A 22,027-nucleotide genomic window follows, 5' to 3' on the forward strand; every position below is an offset into this window, starting at 1 on the left:
TGCTTTAGCGCAATTGTAACATTTCTAGACATTTACATGAAAAATACCCATTATTGATTAGGTCAAACGGATTTCAGATGCGAATCCACATAGGGTGGATAAATCTCGGTTGCTTCGCCGCTTTCACTAGTAAACCATATCACAGCTGATTCTTAGACATTAAATCCGATAGTTTCCAAGCTTCAGCATTTCGAACTTGTGACATTATTGTAAACTTCATAGAGATAATCAATAAATTTTGAATAAACTAGTTCGCAAGAGCGCACGTACAAAGCTCAATATTAGCAGAGGCAAACTTATATACTCAGAATTAATTAATAGTACAATGTACACATAATCTCGAGGCAAATTGATGCCTTTTTCATCTACAAAATAGCAAAGAAAATAACAATTCATTTAAATGAATGGAGTGAAAGTATGCCAAATCTACAAAATAGCAAAGAAAATAACAATTCATGTAAATTAATGGAGTGAAAGTATGCAACACAATGGAACAATATACATCTCCAACTGGTATGTCACATACATTAACAATATCAAGAAAAATCATTGTTATTGTCAATATGAGGGTATAACCATATTACAAATGTATGAACATTTCTTTTTTTGCTCCGAAATAATTAATGAATTAAAGATTAATAATGAGACAATTAAATAAACAACAAATTTATTTTATGTACAAAACCTACCAGTCTGAGTATCTATTCCCGACGCTGGCTCAAAAGTTTTTGAAGAATCTGACCACGTCTTAATATCCCAGTTAAACGTTGCGTTTTGATCAATCAAATTCTTCATTGTGTCGTTTCCTGTAACCCCCATCTCCAACTGAAGGTCAGCATTCATTAACTTGCTGTTGCAATTGAAGATGCATCTGCCAGGTAAAACAAGATGAAACATAACCTTAAGTTAGAGCAGTGTTCCTTTTTCTTTTGTTTCTTTCTCGCAAATTCGTTCATTACTTATTATTTTGTTCGTTCCATCATGTTCTGTATTTAACCTCTTTGTGTCGGTTGATTTGATCAAACAATTTATAAGGATTCTTTTGTGACCATTTGGAAAAAACACATATGTAACCTCTTTATCTTTCATTTTAAAACTATTAATTTTATTATGTTTGTGTCTCTGAGAAATAGTAATTACAAATGATGAGCTCTGGTTCCTATATTATGTACTGTTTTTCACAATAAGTATACATACATACATAAATACCTACCTACCTACCTACATGCATACATACATACATACATACATACATACATACATACATACATACACATGAGGATATTAAAAATGACCAACAACAAATATTTACCAGACCACCAAGACTGAATGGTATTTTAAAAGTCAAATTAAAAATCACTAAACTACGCCCATACTTGTGAATCACCTTCTCCTGTTGGGAAACGATGCTATTTAGAATTGAAATACAAACATCGTGGACCACCAATACTCGGCGATATTGTTTACAAAATATATTTTAAAAAACGTAAAGAGCATGACCAGTTAGGTTTTGAAGATAAATGTAGAATTAAATTGCCAAAATGGCGGCTATCGCTTAACTGGCTGTTCCGTTTTTTTTTTTGGTGCCGTTTTTCATGATATATGTGCTTGTTGTCTGTCTTTCGCTACGTTATTGCGTTCGTCATGCATTGGCTGTTCAGTTCATGTGTTTCTTCATCTCCTTGTTTTGGAAACAAGAACAATTAGACTTTGTCTCAGCTGTTTTGCTCCACTGCAACAACTTCCTTTGCTATCTAACGAACCGTCATCACGTGATACTCGCCAGTCAACCCGTTTACGCTATGATGGACCCTCATTAATTGCTTTAAATGACCACTCCTTGGCTCTCCACGCTACACTGCGCTCTAGTCTAAACGAACTGGGATAACATTCATCATTACTTAATTGTAAACAGAAGCGAAAAAAAGAAACGTTGTTTCAAAGCTGGCCGGCATTGAACAGGAAGAAGAATTCCGGTTATCTCCCTTATGCCCTTTCCGGCTCAACAATTTAAAAATTCGACCGTTAATTTAGATAACCTAATTTAAATCACTATAAAATCGTCAACCTTTGTGTCAACTATCCAGGAGATACACCTGAATATTGCATTATTCAATTCCCAATCAGTAGGACCACCGGAAAAGCGCACAGAAATGTTATCAACGATCTGAATATTAACGTCTTTTTCCTGACATAAACATGGCTAAAAACATCAGGCGATGAGCCCAAGTGTGTGGATCTAACACCCACAGGTTACTTCATCAAGTCGTTCCCCGTCACTCTCGCGGAGGTGGAATTGCTGTCATCACAAATAACTCCATGATCCAACGTTATAACCACACCACAACTTTCAATTTTTACCAAACATCGTTTGAACTAGTCCAAACCACACTCACACTGGAGCAAAGGTCAGTCCATTTTGTCTGCCCATACCGCCCTCCTCCTAGTAGAAAACACGAGCTGACTGAATAATTTTTTGGATCAGTTTCCGAATCACCTGGTGTATGGAAGTTCGATAGGTGGCAACCTGATTATTCTTGGAGATTTCAACTTTCACTTTGACTGTCAGGGAAACCCAAACACATAAAAACTCCTACATTCCATTAATGTTTTCAACCTCAAACAGTCAGTTAACCAACCCACCCATAAACATGGTCACATTTTAGACTGGATTAGTCATAGACGTGATGATAATATTCTGAGAGGCTTTGGCTTTCCACCAGACTCACTATTCATAAATAACCGCTCCGATGGCCTAGTGGTTAGAGCGTCCGCTTTGGATGCGGAAGGTCGTGGGTTCGATACCCCGCCGAGTCATATCAAAGACATGCAAAAATGGTACTAACAGTTACCTCGCTTGGCGCTCAGCATTAAGGGGCTAGTGTTAGGACTGGTCGGCCTGGTGTCAGCATTATGTGACTGGGTGTGACATCATGCTACATGTCTGCGGCATGATGTCCCAGTGTTAGACATCACTATAAACTGCCACACTGCAGACATCGTAGCGATATGACTGAATAGTTGTTAAAGCTACGTTAAAAAGTCCAAATCACACACATACTATTCATAACCAAATCTATGAAGCCGCTAAGAAGAACGTCACAAACATAGTTCATGCAGCGAAATCAGCCCACTACAGTACTAAGATCATGGAAAGGTTTAGCTGCAAAGAGCTCTTCGAAATTACTAACAAGCTAATGTCAAGGAACAAATCAACACGACTTCCAACTACCTTCTCTCCAGTCGACCTTCCGGACCTGTTTGCTAATTTCTTCCGTGACAAAGTTCAAGCCATTAGAGACAAGCTTGACAACAGAATTTCAACTGACTCATCGTCACCATACAGTTGGGAGCCATAATTTCAGCGGCAACCATTAGCAGCATTTGAACCTGTCTCTATAGATTCAGTACGTACAATCGTGATGAAGAGTGCACCAAGGTCATTTGAACTTGACCATAACGATTTAAAGAGCTACTGCCCAGTTTTTAATCTCCCATTCATATAAAAAATCTTTGAAAAGGTTGTTATATCGCAGTTGTATCTCATCTAAATTCAAACAGTCTTTTTAGCAATGTACAATCTACATATCGCCCTTGCCACAGTACTGAAACTACTCTTCTAAAAGTAGTTAATGACATTCTCTCTGCTTTAGATAGCGAAAAGGTTACAGTCCTCACTCACCTTGATTTGTGTGCAGCATTTGACACAATAGACCATGATATATTACTTCACCGTCTCCAGCATGTATTTGGCATTCATGATACAGACTTACTGTGGTTCAGGTCCTCCTTGGTCAACAGGACACAAATTGTGTCTGCAAATGGAATACACTATAGCCCAGTTAATCTATGTCGTGGTGTTCCACATGGGTCTTTTATTTGACCTGTTCTCTTCATTCTGTACACTCAGCCGCTCTCAAGTGTTATATATCATCATCCAGTTTCTCAACAATTTTACGCTGACGACACCCAAATATACAATTCTAGCCACCCAACTGAACTTGATGCTACCATCCAAGGTGTGGAGAGGTGCGTTTCTGATGTGAAATCATGGATAACATGTAACATTATGCAGATGAATGATGATAAAACAGAGGCCATTCTGATCAAAACACAACGACTTTCTCATTCACATCCTTTACCTCAAACATTAAATATCAGCAGCACCAACATTAAATTCAGAGTCAGTACAAAACCTTGGTATTACGCTGGACAGTACTCTCACATTGCACCAAAATGTCATGAACATGTGCAAGGCTGCATATCTTGATGTGAGACGCATCAGCTGCATCCGCAAATATTTTTCAGTTGATGCCACTAAAACACTTGTGTGTTCATATGTACTTTCAAGACTGGACTATTGTAACTCAATTATGTCATCTCAATATCTACTCCAGAAACTTCAAAAAAGTTCGAAACACAGCTGCTCGGATCATACTTAGAGTACGACGATCAGAGCACTCCTCCCCGCTGTTCTGTACCCTACACTGGTTATCCATTCTATCCAGAATCAAACACAAAATGTGTTCTCTGTGCAATGTTTCATTGAGGGACTCCAGTCCAACATACCTATCCGACCTCACCCATGTGTACACACCAGCAAGATACTTACGCTCCTCTTCTGACGATCGTATACTCATTATTCCCACTATGAAAACGAAGTCATATGGACAACGTTCTTTTGCATACCAGGGCCCAGCAACGTGGAATGCATTGTCCACTGAACTTAGACACAAAGACACAATGATCCCATTCAAGAGTGCTCTTAAAACGCACTTATTTCGACTGCAAGAAAAACTTAAAGATCTAATAATGTTTCCTACCCTAAATATTTTCAGCATGTCTTTTATGTTTTTTAATTTAATGCTGTTTGTTTTTTGTAATCATATCATTATATATATTTTTATGTTATTGGCGTTGTCTTATGTCGTAAAGAGCTTAGAGTTTCTAAAGATCAGGCGCTATACAAAGTCTTCATTATTATTATTATTATTATTATTATTATTATTATTATTATTATTATTAACTATTCATGGGGTATCAATTTTGGTGGATTCTGGTTATTTTCCACACGTATAACGAATTTACAGACCAAACAAAGAATAATCCTTCTCCGAAAACAAAAGGACCCCGTCTCCAAATCACAGTTTTTAGTACGAAGGAAAAAGAACAAATTTCAATTAAATCACGAAAATTGATAACCGCAAAACGGTAATCATTTGAATACTTCTGCAGATAAAATATAGCAAAATGATACGCTGGATTGAATTCAACAATGTACAGGGATATGCATCTGATATATAAGCTCACAATGAAATAGCAATTTCAGTATTAAAAATATAATATGTGCTTACATATTTGGACGCTATATAAGTGCCGTCAAAACTAGTCGCGTTGAAGAAAAAATTCATGAGAAATAAAATGTCAATTTGTTGATTTAAATATCAAATACAATATCTTAAAATGTTTCAGAAAACTGTTTATTTGCTGATTTTAAATAGCAATACGATATCATTCAATGTTTCAGAAAAGATGCGTATTCGCAGATGACGTCAACTATGGTAACAGGTAAGTATCATTAATCAATATAGAAATGTGATTACAGCAGTGAAGTATGACGAAGGATAAATGACGTTATTGATGCGAATAAATGCACAAATGTGCATCCGGATGTATTTATGAAGAATTTAAGATCTCATAAACTTTATAAGGTCAATCAACAACGAAATCAGGGATTGGAATTAAAGGAGGACAAAGCTATATTTAAAATAACACATGTTAACTCAGTCTATGCAATAGTTAGTTTGAATTAAACAACACGAGAGGCCAAAATTCGCCAAAACACTGAAATCATTCATACATTTTAACAGGCTTGAATATTCGTTGTTAATTGTTGAAAATGAAAGGACCTGTTGGGATTGGGGTTATTGTTGGCTTGTTGACCACACCTAAATAAAATGTGTTAAGCACATCATACTATCTAGGTGATATTATTTTAATTTGAAATGACTGATAGATAGTTTAGAATATTTTACAGCGATCCTGGAAGTTCATTTTCTTATATAAATATCAGTCAATTGTTGGAACAAGCTGAAAAGGTTTTTAAGTGGAGAAAATGAAAATATTAGCAAAATGGGGGAAAATGTATATGTGGAAATATAATAAGGAGATGTTCTTTGTATTTGGACATAAAAGTCAATTTCAAATTATTGTTTTTAAAGCTGAAATAATAGGTTCAACTAGTTTCATTCACTGAGGTAGAATGAGTTGCTCTTGTGCGCCCTAGAGAAAGACCGACAATAGTGTCGAACTCTAGTAATATACTCTGCTTGCAATCTGACTGCATGCGCAATCATCTCCGATGACCGAACTTTCGAAGCGTTGTCTCGGACTCGATGTTCTTTAGATTCCTAAGCAGTGTACAGTATGTACTCGCTTATGAGACGAGACAAGCTGCAAACAACAAAGATCCTGATCTGACGTCGTATCGTCAGCCTGCAGATCAGGGTCTATCTATATTGTTTGTTCTACTGATTACTCCTAGCAAACTACACAGACCCAGATCTGTCGGTGCATTATTGGACGGCAGATCTGAGTTTGTACAGTTTGCAGTTGGAGTTATCTTATAAGCGAGTACATACGGTAACAACCTACCTTACTTGAACTCACCGTAACCTAGGTAATATAGCATATGCATTTAATGAGATTTTGAATATACTGAAACTGTTCAAATATGGGGAATTACAGATTATTTTAAACAAATTCTATTTTGAAATGTGACAATAACTCGATGAACAGATATATAACTAAGTGCGACGTGAACTTTTTTGGCAGTTTTTAAAGCAGCATCTAGTTGTGGGATTTCCCACTTGTATTTTAATAGACAGAAATGTACCACAATTCTTTAAACGAGGAGTCACATATCGTGTTCATTTCAAGATGCGAAAACTTATGTCAAAATGTACAATACAGTTAGCTAATGATGATACATTGAATTCAAATAACAATACTTCAAATATGAAATAATTTAATTTGTTTTGTAATTATTTTCGAATTCCAACACAGCATGACTGGAAATACATCGAGTGCAAAAAACAAATACCTAATCGATAAGAAGAAAGAAGACCATACAAATGCAAACCAATGCAATGGGGGAGGATACGACTATTGTTGTGTTAGCTGCTTACAAACGTACATGTAATTATGAAACAATAACTCCTGAATACTGGAAAGCATTTTCAGCAAGAACATAATGAAACAAAAGTATGGTGGCGGGATAATTCATAACACTGTTATGTATATTCGATTTAATTGTATCTGATTTAATACATATTTATTTCAATTTAATTGTTTGTCAGTTTTAATTTTTTTAAAAATATTTTTCATTACATGCTATTGTAATGTAAATTTATTCACTGGAGATGATAATATCTCCAGAAAATAGTGTGACCTTGACTGTTCGTTTTATAAACACCAGGTGTTGATCTACATCCGGACCGTGATTCAAAATTAGTAGTAGCCACGTAAACAAGTTCTATTTTTATTTTAAAGTAATTGGTTGTTGTCGAAGTCATGATGGGACTACGCATTTAAGATGTAAACAATTTTTAAAATTTATTTCTTAGAGAAAATGATTGGTTTTCGTCAGGGCCACACTGGGTGGACATGATCTTTAACAAGTACATATTTTCTACGAGTTTCTAGAACATAATCAAATGACCCTCTTTTTACGTTTTAGAATACGATATAACCTTTGTTTTGGAGAGTTATTCTCAACTAGAAGTTGGGCTGTTGCACTGGAAGTTGTATGCTGTGCTGTTTGGAGTTATTTCAAATTATTTGGATTCAAAAGGATTAATTCTTTTTTTTTCTTCTGGAAAATACATGTGCTCAGGTGAAATTGTTGAACAGGGACAGTTTTTATAAAAATTTATTCAAATTTCCAAAACCGGAGTGATAAATCTTGTTTCCACGAAGAACTGTAGACTTCAACACTACATGTTACAGCATATGTCATCGTCTTCCATCTTGTATTCTTCGTCGGGACTCGAACTTGAAATCCTTAGAACATTTTGCTACTAGGACTTCAAAAATGTTATTCATGGATTATTCTCGGCTTATTTTTGGATTTGATTCTTAAAACCGTAAGTTCATATAATTTCATTTTTACAGAATTTTTCCAGGAAAATAAATTATTACATTTTTGTCTTCAAAGCTTGTTGTTTTCACTCTTTCTTGTGTTGCTGCTTATTAAAACCTATACACGTGACAACATTAAGAATAAATTCTTGAAAATCTGCGATACTGGTGTGAAGTACGTTATAACAAATTTACATGATCAAAAAGATCGATACGGTATTGAGTTTAAACCATATTTACTTTTAAAAAAAACCTTGCTAAATGAGATTCCAAATATATTATTTGGCGGATCAGGTAGAAAGCACAAGCTTATTAAAGTACGGTATCCCCAACAGTAACAACAAATAGAAAATCACAAATCTGGATGGTGTACAAGGTACGAGTGGTTAAAAGGAAAAAGAGCCAAAGGTTGGGAGTTAAATCAATTGCTAAGTGACGTCTTTCTTTCGATTCAAGCAGGCTTTGAAATTATGAAATGAAGGATACTCTCTTAATTCTACGGGTACCAAGTTCTATATTCGAATCGTAAAGGGTAGACATTAATTAAGGGATGTCGAATAACATTTATTGTTGTTGTTGTAAGGTTTAACGCCATTTTTCAGCACACGATAGGCTATACATGGCGGCCAGTATTAATGGTGGAGGAAGAACCCGGGAAATCCCCAGAAAGAACCACCGACCTCGAGAAGCTACTGGTAAGCTTTCTCACGTTGGCCGAATCCGAGACTCGAACCCACGCAGACAGAGGTGAGATGGCAGTGATCCTTAACGGAGAGCGCTTTAGACCACTCGGCCACTCGGGGCCCCAATATGAATATGAACTTAACTAACCGTACTGTAAACATGAACATAATGTAACAGTGTCATTGATAAATTCAAAACAGAAAACAAAATATAAGAAATAACAAAAACATCGAATTGGTGAAGCCCTCTTGGGTGATATTTTCTCATGGAGATAGAAATCATTTGTGCTACTATTACAATCCATCTTCAACAGACATGCTTATTTGAACAGGTAAGTGAATTATGTGACAAGCGTATTGATACTTTTAAATGTATGTCCGTTATCAAGAATAGCGTTGAAAATTGTTCCGCGTCAGATGAAGCAAAAGGGATTTTTGTAAGAATCAGGTGCATGTGCCAGTAAGGTTGATGCTGTAGGTTGTTCTCTAATGCAAAGTGCAAGATTGAAGTAGTCAGTCAATGCCAGCATTGATGTCCAAGTTGTGACTCGAATGACCAATTCATCTTTCTTTCTGTGATGAAGATCGCTCAATCCCGCACCCAGGTTTCTTTGATTTTTTCAGCTCTTTTCAGAATTCTTACTTCCTTCATCAAGATACGTCCTTAAAACTATGACAATTAAACGGTGTAATTGGAATAATTGTATGACACTTGTAGGGAAATGGATGAAAATTGTCATTAATCAGTGTTATTTTGCAATGACCTTTACTCCAAGCACTCGTTACAATGATATATTAAATAGTGTTAACACAAGTGTATAAGTATCAAAAACTTATATGAGTATGCAAAATAAAGCACGCGGTTTAATGAATAACAGGAATTTACAAAACGTACTCAAAATCTGCTGCTACAAGAATGCATACTGGTCTTTAATTCTGATTTTAATTATGGCATTACCCCCCAATTCCTGGCTTGAATGTATTATGCAGTCTATATACAAGGCAAAGTTTGTTGAAGTAAATAGAAATAAATATCGATCGATAACTCTTTGAAACATTAGTAACCTCAGTCATATATGCAAGGATGACTATGTTCGTAAAAAGTAGTAACATAGTGATAGGTTTTTTGACAAGGTTATTCTATTGTGAAAATAATTTTGTAGCTTAGCAACCAATGAAAGTTGGAAGAATGAAACTATTCTGTATATGTGTTGACTATTGTAAAACCTCTGATATTGTTTTGAGATCAGAGTTATAAACTAAATGTTACACAAATTAATAAATGGGGCAAAGTTGTGAATGTTGTATGCAACAGGTATACAATTATGAAGATAGTCAATGACTTATTAGTGACTACCGTTATTCCGGTTTATTAATTTAGAAAAATGGGGTACGTCAAGCATTGGCTTAATGGTGTTTATATTAGTTTGTATGGACATAACTTGATATCAACTGTAAAAAATGATACCATATATACTCGCTTATAAGTCTAGTCAAACTGAAAACTACACAGACTCATATATGCCGTCGCAAAACGCTCCTGCAGGTTTGAATGTGTGCAGTTTGTTAGGAATAATCAGTATTTAAAAAAACACAGTCCCTGATCTGCAGGTACATTATGCTACGGTAGAATAGGATCTTTGTTGTTTGCAGCCTGACTTGTCTTATAAGAGAGCATGGACGGTATTGATCAAGTTACATTTGGTTTAATTATACTATTTTCATCATATGAATGTTAAATATTTTATAGTCAGTCCATTGCAGTGTCACTTCATTGCCATGTTACTAAATTGCCGTGTCAATTCATTACAGTGTCATTTCATTGCCGTGTCACTTCATTACAGCGTCACTTCATACTATTACGAATCTGAAGTCTTAAAATAAGTTATATATATATATATATATATATATATATATATATATATATATATATATATATATATATATATATATATATATATATATATATATATAGTATGTACGACTTATGCTGAAATGTAGGTAACCTGTGTATTGAATATTGTTCATATCTGTATGTTTCCAAGTATAGTCACACATAGTCATTTATGTTAAATATGTATGAATGAGTGTGAGACGATACCTGGTTATGTGCATGGTCTTGTATTTTAATTCTGTGTATTTTTCTTTAACATACCCGATTACGAAAGCTGAGGACCACATGGCAGATGGATTAGCCATGACCTAATGTGTTATCCTCGTTAAAGATCGTTTAAAATTTTTTATTATTGTTATTATTATTATTATTATTATCATTATTATTATTATTATTAGAAAAGAGAGGGAAGCAACACGCTTTGTAAAATTCAGCACATCATTTATTTCCCTTGAATACAAAGTATTAAAAAAATGTTAAAAGAACTTACGGTATTGCGAATTAAATCCTTTAAAAAATCCTAGAATTACTAACACAAGTCCTAATCTTCGCGAATTATGTTAGCTGTTTTGCATACGATTGTAGTCATTAATGTAAATAACAAATTCAATAATGTCAACACAAGTAAAATATTATGCTAAGATCACAAATAAATATCATCAAGAGAGAGGTTTTTTTAAAGACTTGGGGGAGGGGGCTGAATAAAATAATGACTAATTACTACTGAGCCATTTTTAATTTTGTCAAAGAAAGAATCATCTTAATTTTATGATGTAACCCCACTACCACCTTTTCCTTAGTCGCCCTCTACAAAACAGTTGTACAGACAGAGCACACCGCTCCGGTGGCCTAGTAGTTAGAGCGTCCACCCCGGATGCGGTAGGTCGTGGGTTCGAACCCCGGCCGAGTCATACCAAAGAAATCTAAAAATGGTACTAACAACTGCCTCGTTAGGAGCTCAGCATTAAGAAGTCGGCCTGGTGGAAGGATACTGTGACTGGGTGAGACATGTCTATGGCGTGATGCCCAGTGCTAGACATCACTTTAAACTGCCACATTGCAGACATCGTAGCGATATGACTGGAAAATTGTTAAAGCAACGTTAAAAATATAATCGCATTCACTCATTCATTCACAAGACAGATTACCAGTTGGTATAGTCACACCTTTTGTAATTGATAAAGAGCAAAAGTTGATATAGTCATACCTTTTATCACAGATAAAGCAAATATTGTTGTACTCAAACTTAAAATAGTTTCAATGTTGTTTCTCAGAAACATTTTTCCTAATGTGCTAGATGTTCAACTAATTGAATATTTTTAAAACTTAAATAATTTTCAGTTATTCTTGGCATACCGTGTTTTGGTTTGCGTTACGACTCTTTGGTCTTAACAATAAATAACAGAAAAGAGCGACAACTGCTGTTGTGCTCGTAGTCTTGAACGCGCTAATGTGTCAGCCGTCTTGGTGTATTACAATGATATAATCCAGAATGTCTTTGAATTAATTCCCATTAATTCCAAATTTTGATTTCGTCCTAAAGACAACGATCACTCTATCATTCCAATTAATACTTCCAGTAAATAAATCCTCTCAAATTATAATTGAACACAGCTAAAACACTTACTCGTCTAGACATATGTTAAAATAGGAATGGATAATTCTGACGGACACAAACATAAATATACAAACATAGGACACAATAAGAGGACCGGGATGAGCGATTTTTTTTATTTCTATAACATTCTAAGTTGTAAATGAAGAAAATATTTTACTGATCGTTTATCAAAGAACGTGACAAGCACCAGGTTAATCAGGAGTTTCAAAGGAAAAACAAATGTTATGAACTCAGATCCAAAGAAACATGTTTTAACATAACAATAGTCAGGTAGGTCCAAACTCCTACCCTCAATTATGGACAAAGGTCAATCACACACTTCACGTAACAATGTTCTCGCTAATGTGTATTTTGTTTGCCAAGTTTCTTTCATTAATAGCGCTGATTGAATTTATGTTCGTTAATTTACCAGTGATTCGTTCAACGAATATTTTCCTCCGCTAATATTGTTAAAACAACACAATAACATTTCAAATAAAGAAATTACAGTCAAATATTTATTTTTCTATTTTTAAATTGTCTCAGTTTGTAATATAGAATTTTGAAAATGATATTACTACTACTACTACTACAGCAGCAACAACAACTACCACTACTACTACTACTACTACTACTACTAATAATAATAATAATAATAATAATAATAATAATAATCATACAAGGTCTGCTTGGCCAAGGTAAGTAAAGTTTAAATTTTTAAGAGCCTAACAACACATATAAAGATTTGTTTCCCCATAACCATTCTCTGTATATATTGTGTTATTACCTGTGTAAAAGAAAACAAATAATGTTCAACAGTGCCGGATTACCCATTACGCACGCTAAGGGCACCAGCCTAACAGGGGTACCAGAAAAAAATTCAAATTAATTATTGATGATAACAATGAATGTATTATATATAACTATTTCGATCTCCATGTAAGTGTATTTTGATATGGAATGATGCCAACGCTGGTATTTTCCCACCTTTTTAGCTCTTGTTAAGAAAGGGTGTGGAGACACACTAATATTTGTTCAGTGCTTAGGGCCCTTGAAGGTCTTAATTGAGTACTGTTGTTTCATTATTGTCTTAAGGATCTGGCTGACGTAGTAATCTTTCCTTTTGTAATAATATCATTAATTTGTGTAATAATTTCATTAATTTGTGTAATAATATCTTTAATTTGTGTAATAATATCATTCAATTTTGACGGTCTAGTAAATTTTTATTTTTATTTGTTGTTGCAGTTGTTGTAGTGTTTAACGCCATTTTTCAGCACAAGATAGGCTATACATGGCGGCCAGTATAAATGGTGGAGGAAGAACACGGGAAACCCCCGGAAAGAACCACCGACCCACGAGAAGCTACCGGCAAGCTTTCTCACATAACCACATTAGCCGAGCAGCAGAGAGCGTGAACAGACCAAATTACCCGAGCAAAACCCTTGTGTTAGACCAAAAAAAAATCCGTGCTCGTTCATATAGGTCATACCACGTCTACGATTATTGTTTGTCCCAAACAAGATTGTAGACGAACCCTCTCTGCTGCTATTCATGTTGCAAAAGAAATTTTTACCACCATATCAAGTTTGATGAATATTTCTCAACACGTTCTCCTCATCTGTTTCATCTTTATTTGTTCTATGTTTCAAGTAATATTCAAGTTCTGATGGTGGTTTTGGATTTATGTTCTTTCTTTTTCTGTAATAGTTCATCAAACTTCTGTATCGATCTCCACCGCAATTTTTGCAAATCTGATATAATCCTCTAACGCCGTTGTTACGTCCAACACATCTTCGTGAACCAGCATGAGGATTTTTCTTTAAAATATAATTATGTTTTTACAATATTCTCCACGACACCTTTTGTTGCATTTATCTGTTGTTCCTTGAATTAACCACGCACAGTTGTTCATTATATGAATGATATCTGTTTAATTAAATTTAATTTTATCATCCAAATATTTTATCAAGACCCACACGATATCTTGTTCTAGGATCATGTAAATTTATTGTTATAAATCCATGCGGAGTAGCTTGCGATCGTGAAAAGAAATTTCTGAATTTAATTATATCCATGTCACCGCTGCACCAAGTTTGATGAATATTTCGCAGCGTGTGTGTGTCTACGCCATTAAACACAACTAAAATATTACAATTGTCCCTGATTACTTTTGGTATTTGTGTATATCGTTGAGTAACATAGATAACATCTGTATTTTAATGTCTGCCGCGAGAAAATATCCTGGCTGGATTTGATTGTTTATCCAGCATCACATCATCATACACAACTAAATTATTAATAAATCCGTCTAAAAAATCAACGGACGGTGCTTCATCAATATCTGTTATGAACTCTATAACATCATTATCTTCATCCAGTAATCTTGCATTTTCGTTAAAATCTTTTAATACTTCATAACATCGTTGATCATCAGCGGATGGTGCTACCAAATATAATTTATCCCATTTCAACCATCTCATTATCAGATTAAGTAATAACTGCGTCTTACCCGATCCAGATGGTCCTATGATAATCATTCTGATGGAATTAGGTAGCGCAGGATGATGCTTAACAGGTTCTCGCTGCCGAGTTGCTGAGAAATCAATTATATCCATATATATTATAACATGAATTTATATTGTTTACGCTGTAGCGTTAAAACTCCGACTACTGATTTAGCTAAAGTTATAACAAAAAATAAAAAAATAGCGTATGGTGGAAAATGTTCTGTGTGCGGTAGAAAGAAATTTTCGTTTTTACCTAATAAGCGCGGTGGTGATGTTGCTAATTTGATGTCAAAGTTTCCGGGTACTCCATGGGCTAAATACCCAGGAGAAAAACATTTACCAGGATATAGTTATTGCGGTCCTGGTACTCGACTCGATATCAGGCTCGATAATCAGGATCAACCAAAACCAGGCGAGGAACCAGTAAACGCTATTGATTGAGCTTGTCATATTCATGATGTAGCTTATAAAAGTAAAAATCAACAGGATAGGCATATTGCAGATGTGAAATTAATTCACGTGTTAAATTCCGTAAAAAATAAAAATATCAGAGAATCATTAGCTAGTTGGTTAGTAAGATCTGCGATGAAAAGTAAATTAGCGTTTGGGGCTGGTAATTAATAATGGAATTAATTTATTATTCACCAAGAGGATATTGGAGAGGCAAAGCAGCAATTGGTAAACTCGCTGATGCAGCAGCAGTTAAACATTCTACTGCTAGCGCGTGGTTATCCAAACAGGCAATATGGCAAATTTATCTGCCACCACCGAAACGAATTCAGTACGCGTTATTTCGATGTTAGTGTTCCTAATGAAGTTCATCAAGCAGATATTCTGTTTTTACCACATGATACTGTGCGTGGAAAACGTACAAGTACGCGTTAACTGTAGTTGATGTTGCAAGTAGATATAAAGAGGCAGAGCCACTATCAACGAAAACATCATCTGAAGTAGCCGATGCGTTTGAACGAATTTATCAACGAGGTGGTGGACCACAAAGTGGTCTACGATGGCCACAGCTGCTACAGGTTGATCCTGGTAAGGAATTTCTTGGTCCAGTATCATCGTCGATGAAACGACATAATACCAAAATACGACTAGGTCATACTGCAATTCACCGTGATCAGGCAATTGTTGAGCGATTTAATCGAACACTTGCTGAGCGGTTATTTGGATATCAATATGCTAAGGAATTTATTCAAGATAAAAGATCTCGTGAATGGGTTGCAAGATTACCAAGCGTGATAGCTGCATTAAATAGCGAGATCACACGAACAAACAACATGAAACCTATTAGCGCAGTCACACAAAAAAATATACCAATACAACGAAAGGATATTGAAAAACAAAAAATATTGGGTGATGTTACAGTTAGATATTTATATGAACCGGGTGAACTTGAAGGTGGTAGCGCGAGAGCGACTGATCCTATTTGGAGTGTTACCACACACAAAATATCCACCGTGACAAGATCGCCAGGTAGACCTGCAATCTACAGATTAGATTCGGCTGCTCCTCAACGTGGATTTGTACGTGAGCAATTACAAATAATTCCCAAGGATACACAACTACCACCGCGATCACTTAACTAGCACTAGCGCCAAGGGTGCCTGCACCCCGACGTCGATTACACTCAAGACAGGTCAACATGGTATTTTCTCGTGTATGACCGCGACTATTATCTTTTCTGTCTACGGTAAATTGTCTTGAATCATTACTCGAATACCTCCACAGCATTATACAATTGCAACTTGCGCAATGATTATTCTGCTGCTGTTTTAACTCAATAATAAATTCAACATCAAGATCAAAGTCGCGTTTATTTTTTTTTATCAGATTGTTTGTATCCGATTAATTTTTTTCTTATTATATCATCATCAATGACGTTAAATTTATTAACGATTTCAGGAATTATAATTCTACGTAATTGAGATATATTTCTTACCCTCGATACCGCTAAATAAACTAAATTTGACCACTCGATGTGATCGTCTACAATCCAGACTCGTGTGTCAGAAATAGTTAATCCCTGAGACGAGTGGATCGTCATAGCGTAACCCAACTCCCATGGAGATTTGTCAGCGTGTAATGCATCTTCGACCACACTGATATCAACGGCGACAATATCATTTAATACGAGATTTTGATTCTCAGTCTGTCCTGGAATATCAACATTAATATTCTGTTTTCGTGTATCTGATGGTCTGTAACATAACGGTACGGGTAATTCTGAATATTTTTCTTTATCTGCTGAAATAACTGCTGTTGTAAATCGTCTCTGATTATTTTTCTGCTTGCTACGATCAAATCGTTGGGTCTCCATAAATTCAAAAAATCACTCATTGAGGTCTCTGAGATTACTCCGCGTATTATTTCACACTGAATTTTGTTTGATTGTAATCTGATTAATTTTTTAAATTCCTTTAAATTTGCATCGAGAGCTCTATGATCATCATCTATTTCTTCGTAATAATCGACGAAATTTTTTAACCAATCATGTGGAGATGGTCCAACAAAAGGCGGCGGTTGACCATGATCGCCATACACCACCACAGCGGTATTTTTCGTCAGCAACCAATCAAGAAACGTTTTTAATGTATCCAATGACACCCTACATATCTCGTCCCAAATAATTATTTTAGGTATATACTTTTCTCTCATTCGTTCAGGAGTCCATGTATCCCCGCGCCACCGAAAGAAACTATGATACGTACACGATTGTACTTGCCGTTGTTTCATCTCGCGTGCAAGTCTATGTGTGGGTGTCAGCACGATCATATCTGAATTTCTAAAAACATTAATCGCTCGAGTCGTCTTGCCGCATCCACCAGGTCCATTGAGATATACTGTCTTATATCTAGTTATTGGATCACTCAACTACGGCGCTTTCGACATTTCTGATATTTTATTGCACTTACGATAAAAATGTCTCATCGGAACATCTGCTGATTCTGTATAATTGTGTAATATTTCCTTTTTTATTCTCCACGAACTCCATCGTTCATCATTACTTGTAAATTTCATAACAGACTCTAAATATTTACTGGAAATATAAAACGAATCTGTTGAGACTCTGACTGCGGTCTCAGGAAATCTATTAATCATCGATAATAAATTTATGGAAACATAAGCCAACATGGAAGATCTTAGATGAGTATACTGTGGGGAGATATCATTTATGTAACTAACGATCGTACCCAATTTTGTTCCGTCGGATAAATAAACACTTTCTCGATTTACAAATATATTTCTCGCTGTTGTATCAGCAATTATAAAATCGTACTCGGCATCATCTAAAATTAATCGTATGTGATGTCTTTTATGATCATATGCACCACCCTGAGTAAATTTACCTATAATTTTTCTACCGAGATGTTTTGCGGTTTTGAGTTTAATCTCGAGAATTTTAGGAGCTTCTTTGATAATATCATCTTCGGAAACATCAGGACATTTTTCCTTAAACTCGCTAATAACTTCATCAACACTGATAGAATCTGGCATGGGCAACCAAACTTCTGTCTGCGCGTGATATGATATAATTGCCTCACTAACCACCAACGATGTCAGTATCGCACAATCTAGCATATATCTAATAAAACTATAGGCGCCCAACGTTTTTCACAAAAATGTCTGCCAAACCAAACATAACAAATCTTGTGAAGATTTTCCTTAAGCTCGAATGATTCAACACAAGCGAATCCAGTCAGATCAAAATCAGGTAATGGTCCATTAATTGCCACTCGCGTCATCTCGTTTGTAGGGTGACCGAATCTTTTAAAGTATACAGAACAATCTCCGTATCCTAGAAAACTTCCTGGATAACATGCAACCATATCAACCGAAATAACATCGTTGTAATTATACTTGGTATTCCACAATCCGCCATGTCCGTATTCGACGCAACTTGCGCGTACATCCTCGAGTAAATCAAATCGTGTTGGTTTCCATGAATTTCTTTCTCTAGCGAAATGAGCCGCAACAGATGGAACGGTAAAGCAATTAGTTAGTAATTTGTCAGTATTTTCCGTGGAGTGCAAGCACTCTAAAAACTTATCCGCGAGATTTTTCATCTCGTCATGGAGAGATTCTGTTCGATATATTTCACCGTTTGGTCTAACAAACTGATCAAATCCACCTTCCTCATTACTTTTAAATAACCATACCGATACAGGATCGTTTTTACTTATTTCGTTGATAAAATCAAACATATCTGGGGGGTAAAATCTAATAGTTCGATCACGTGGAAATATTGTTACTGCGTTGGTCCATGCGTGCGCGTTATGATCAATAATATTTATTGAAGCTCCTTTCGATTTATATTTTGATTCGTACAGTACTTCTCCCGTTATTGTCGCTACGGTTATTGGAAATTTTAATATTTTTCCTAACTCAGCAACATCTTTTATTGTAGCACCGGTATCCTTAACTGAATCAGCCCACGAGTTTATTTTTTTACGTCTTAAATCAGTTAATCCATTTCCACGCATCGCGTTTGTAAAGTGTTCTATTACTCGCTCGGCTACATAATTTAACCTTGAAAATTTCATGGGTGTCAGTTTATCAACGTTGGGTTTTTTATTTATCTCATAGATTCCATAAATAACCGCTGTTACAGGATACGCTCGCTCATAATACGGTTTGTCAATACCCGTCAATAGACCCGGTCTGGAATTTTTACTTAATATGGCAATTTTATTATTGCCAAGGACAGGATCATATTTGTCACGGATAATCCAACTACCTGTTTCTGTTAATACAATAAATTTTACTCTGAAGAAATATTTTTGATTGCCCTCATACTCAGCGATGTAGTTAATGATAGTTGCCGCTCGCTTGTCATTCATTGTGGCGTCCTTGACAGTATTGCGTATAATCTTGAACGTTGACCATGTATGAGATGCACCATCCGTGTAAAATTCTTTCTTGGCGTCGTGAATTTTATTGATCAAACTTTTATTTTTCGGATCAACCAAATCTCGTACTGGCAAGTCTGGAGATAATCTGTCGAGGTTGAATTTATATTTAACAGACCTAGTTTGGGATAATCTCTCAAACTCATTCATATAATTAAAACAAATATTTAAATAAAGAAAATTATATATATACAATGTCTCAATGCAAATGGTTGATGATCGGCTCAGTAAATCGATGCAACAAATCCTGCAGAAAATAATTTTGTTGGATGCACTTACAAAGTATACGACGAGGAAGTCTAGGACCAATACCGTGTCTGCGATGTGGTATTGGAGTGCGAGGAAAAACAGAATTATGTGGAAAGTGCGGTGGAAAACGGTTTAGAGAACTTAAAAGATATTACGACAAAAAAATTAATAATAGTGAAAACGCTATAAAATCCGTGGAGGATTATATATCAAGATTTCAGACAAACAATGATTTAAACAAATAATATTATTGCATATATGGAGCAAAATATATTTGTCCCACATCCCACAATAACAAACTATGAATCAGATCGTAATGGCATGATCAGACACTGTAGGTTGAGGAGACCAGTTGGTCATGTCATTAATTCTGGTTATCTAGCGTTCACATATGAGGGAGGAAAGAAAAGCTATCTCTGTCATAGATTTGTGCATGAATGTCATAATGGGATGATCAATGACGGTCTTGTTATTGATCATGTTGACGGGGATCCTCAAAACAATAATTTATCCAACCTTCGTGTTGTCACACAAAGCGTGAACTCTGCACGTGGTAATACTGGAAGATGTAAAACAATCGGAAAGAGGGCGGTAAATTCCACAAACACAGAAACTGGCGAAGTAATTATATTTCGTTCGTTGCATTCAACTGCGAAATACTTTGATATTCACTCATATTCAGTGCAAAAAGTAGCAGAAAATATAACCAGATCTACTTTCTCCAAAAAATATAAGCAGAAAATCACCTTTCAGTACTGTTAACTATCATCACCACCTCGAATTATTTTTTTGGGGGGGTCAGAAATTGTCATTATTATACTACTTATGTTTTGACTCATGAAAGGGAGGTAATTTATGGTCATAATCATACACAACATCCAAGGTCTGTGATGCCTGGTGGAGCAAGTTGAACACACATAGACACAGACAGGTTATTCTCCCTACTGACCATAATGGTTTGTTTTGTTTTGTTGGTTTTGACAGCATCTTTAACACATAACTGGCTATATTATGCTGAGGAAATGGAAGCTATCTGCCTTTCTCAAGGTCATCATTACATCTAACCTACAGAAAACCGACATGTATATTCCAGCCTACTGAGTGCAGAATCCAGCGTCTAGTCTGTATCGTGTGGCAATGTACTGACTCATAGGTCCACGATAGTGTTTAGAATTAAAAATCAGTGCATTTTCCTTGTTCAGTGCAGAAATATAATGCGAGATTGTGTATGTATGTGTGATTATTTATTTATCGAGTAAACTCCCTTTGACCAGTCTAGCAATTAGATGATCTAGACCGGATGTTCTATCATACATGGCGTGGTATAGTAAATAAGAAATTCCTTAATTTAGCTTTGTTTGGTGAAAATATATCATATAAACGTATTTCTTGAATTCAGAATTGTATTATTCGAAATTAGTTCCTTTTCAATGATTATTAGCTATATATTAACTTTCGATACATATGTTTGTAACAAGATTTGATAGCTCAATCGGTATCGTATTGGACTGTGACGCTCGCGGTCCAGGATCGAATCCCCATGGCTGACAACATGTCGGTTGCTTGCGCATAATTGCGATTTTTATAATAATTGGGGGCTCCGCCAGATCCCCCCGCTCAGCAAAACTCAACCACGTATCAACCAGTGGTTGATACATATTTTCGTATCACCCAAGGGCTTGATTATTGTGGGTGGGTTTTTGCTGAGCGTATATGTTTGTGCCGTCCTTTATTCAATTATTCATTGTATATATTTCATTTCATACTTAATGAACTTGCTAAAAAACTCGTTTCATAATATATGTTTGTAATGTCCTACATTCATTGTACATACCCATTTCATTTTACATACCCATTTCATTGTACATACCCATTTCATTGATACTTAATGAACTTGCTAAAAAACTCGAATAGAAGTTCATTTCATAATATATGTTTGTAATGTCCTTCATTCATTGTACATACCCATTTCATTGTACATACCCATTTCATTGTATATAGCCATTTCATTGATACTTAATGAATTTGCTAAAAAAACTCGA

At 35.5% G+C, this 22,027-nt stretch overlaps 1 protein-coding gene across 1 annotated transcript in view; it reads right to left on the minus strand.

The window, feature by feature from the left end:
- The window catches only part of LOC149803147 (uncharacterized), a 38,717-nt gene that overhangs the window by 1,634 nt on the left and 15,056 nt on the right, over window positions 1-22,027 (minus strand). Inside the window, exon 4 of the mRNA XM_089953893.1 lies at window positions 690-871. Within this exon, the coding sequence (XP_089810019.1) occupies window positions 690-871 (182 nt within the window). The remainder of the gene's footprint in view (window positions 1-689; window positions 872-22,027) is intronic.

The sequence above is a fragment of the Sinohyriopsis cumingii genome, chromosome 3, assembly GCF_028554795.1.
Source record: "Sinohyriopsis cumingii isolate HCF-2022 chromosome 3, ASM2855479v2, whole genome shotgun sequence".
In the NCBI taxonomy this organism is placed as follows: domain Eukaryota; kingdom Metazoa; phylum Mollusca; class Bivalvia; order Unionida; family Unionidae; genus Sinohyriopsis; species Sinohyriopsis cumingii.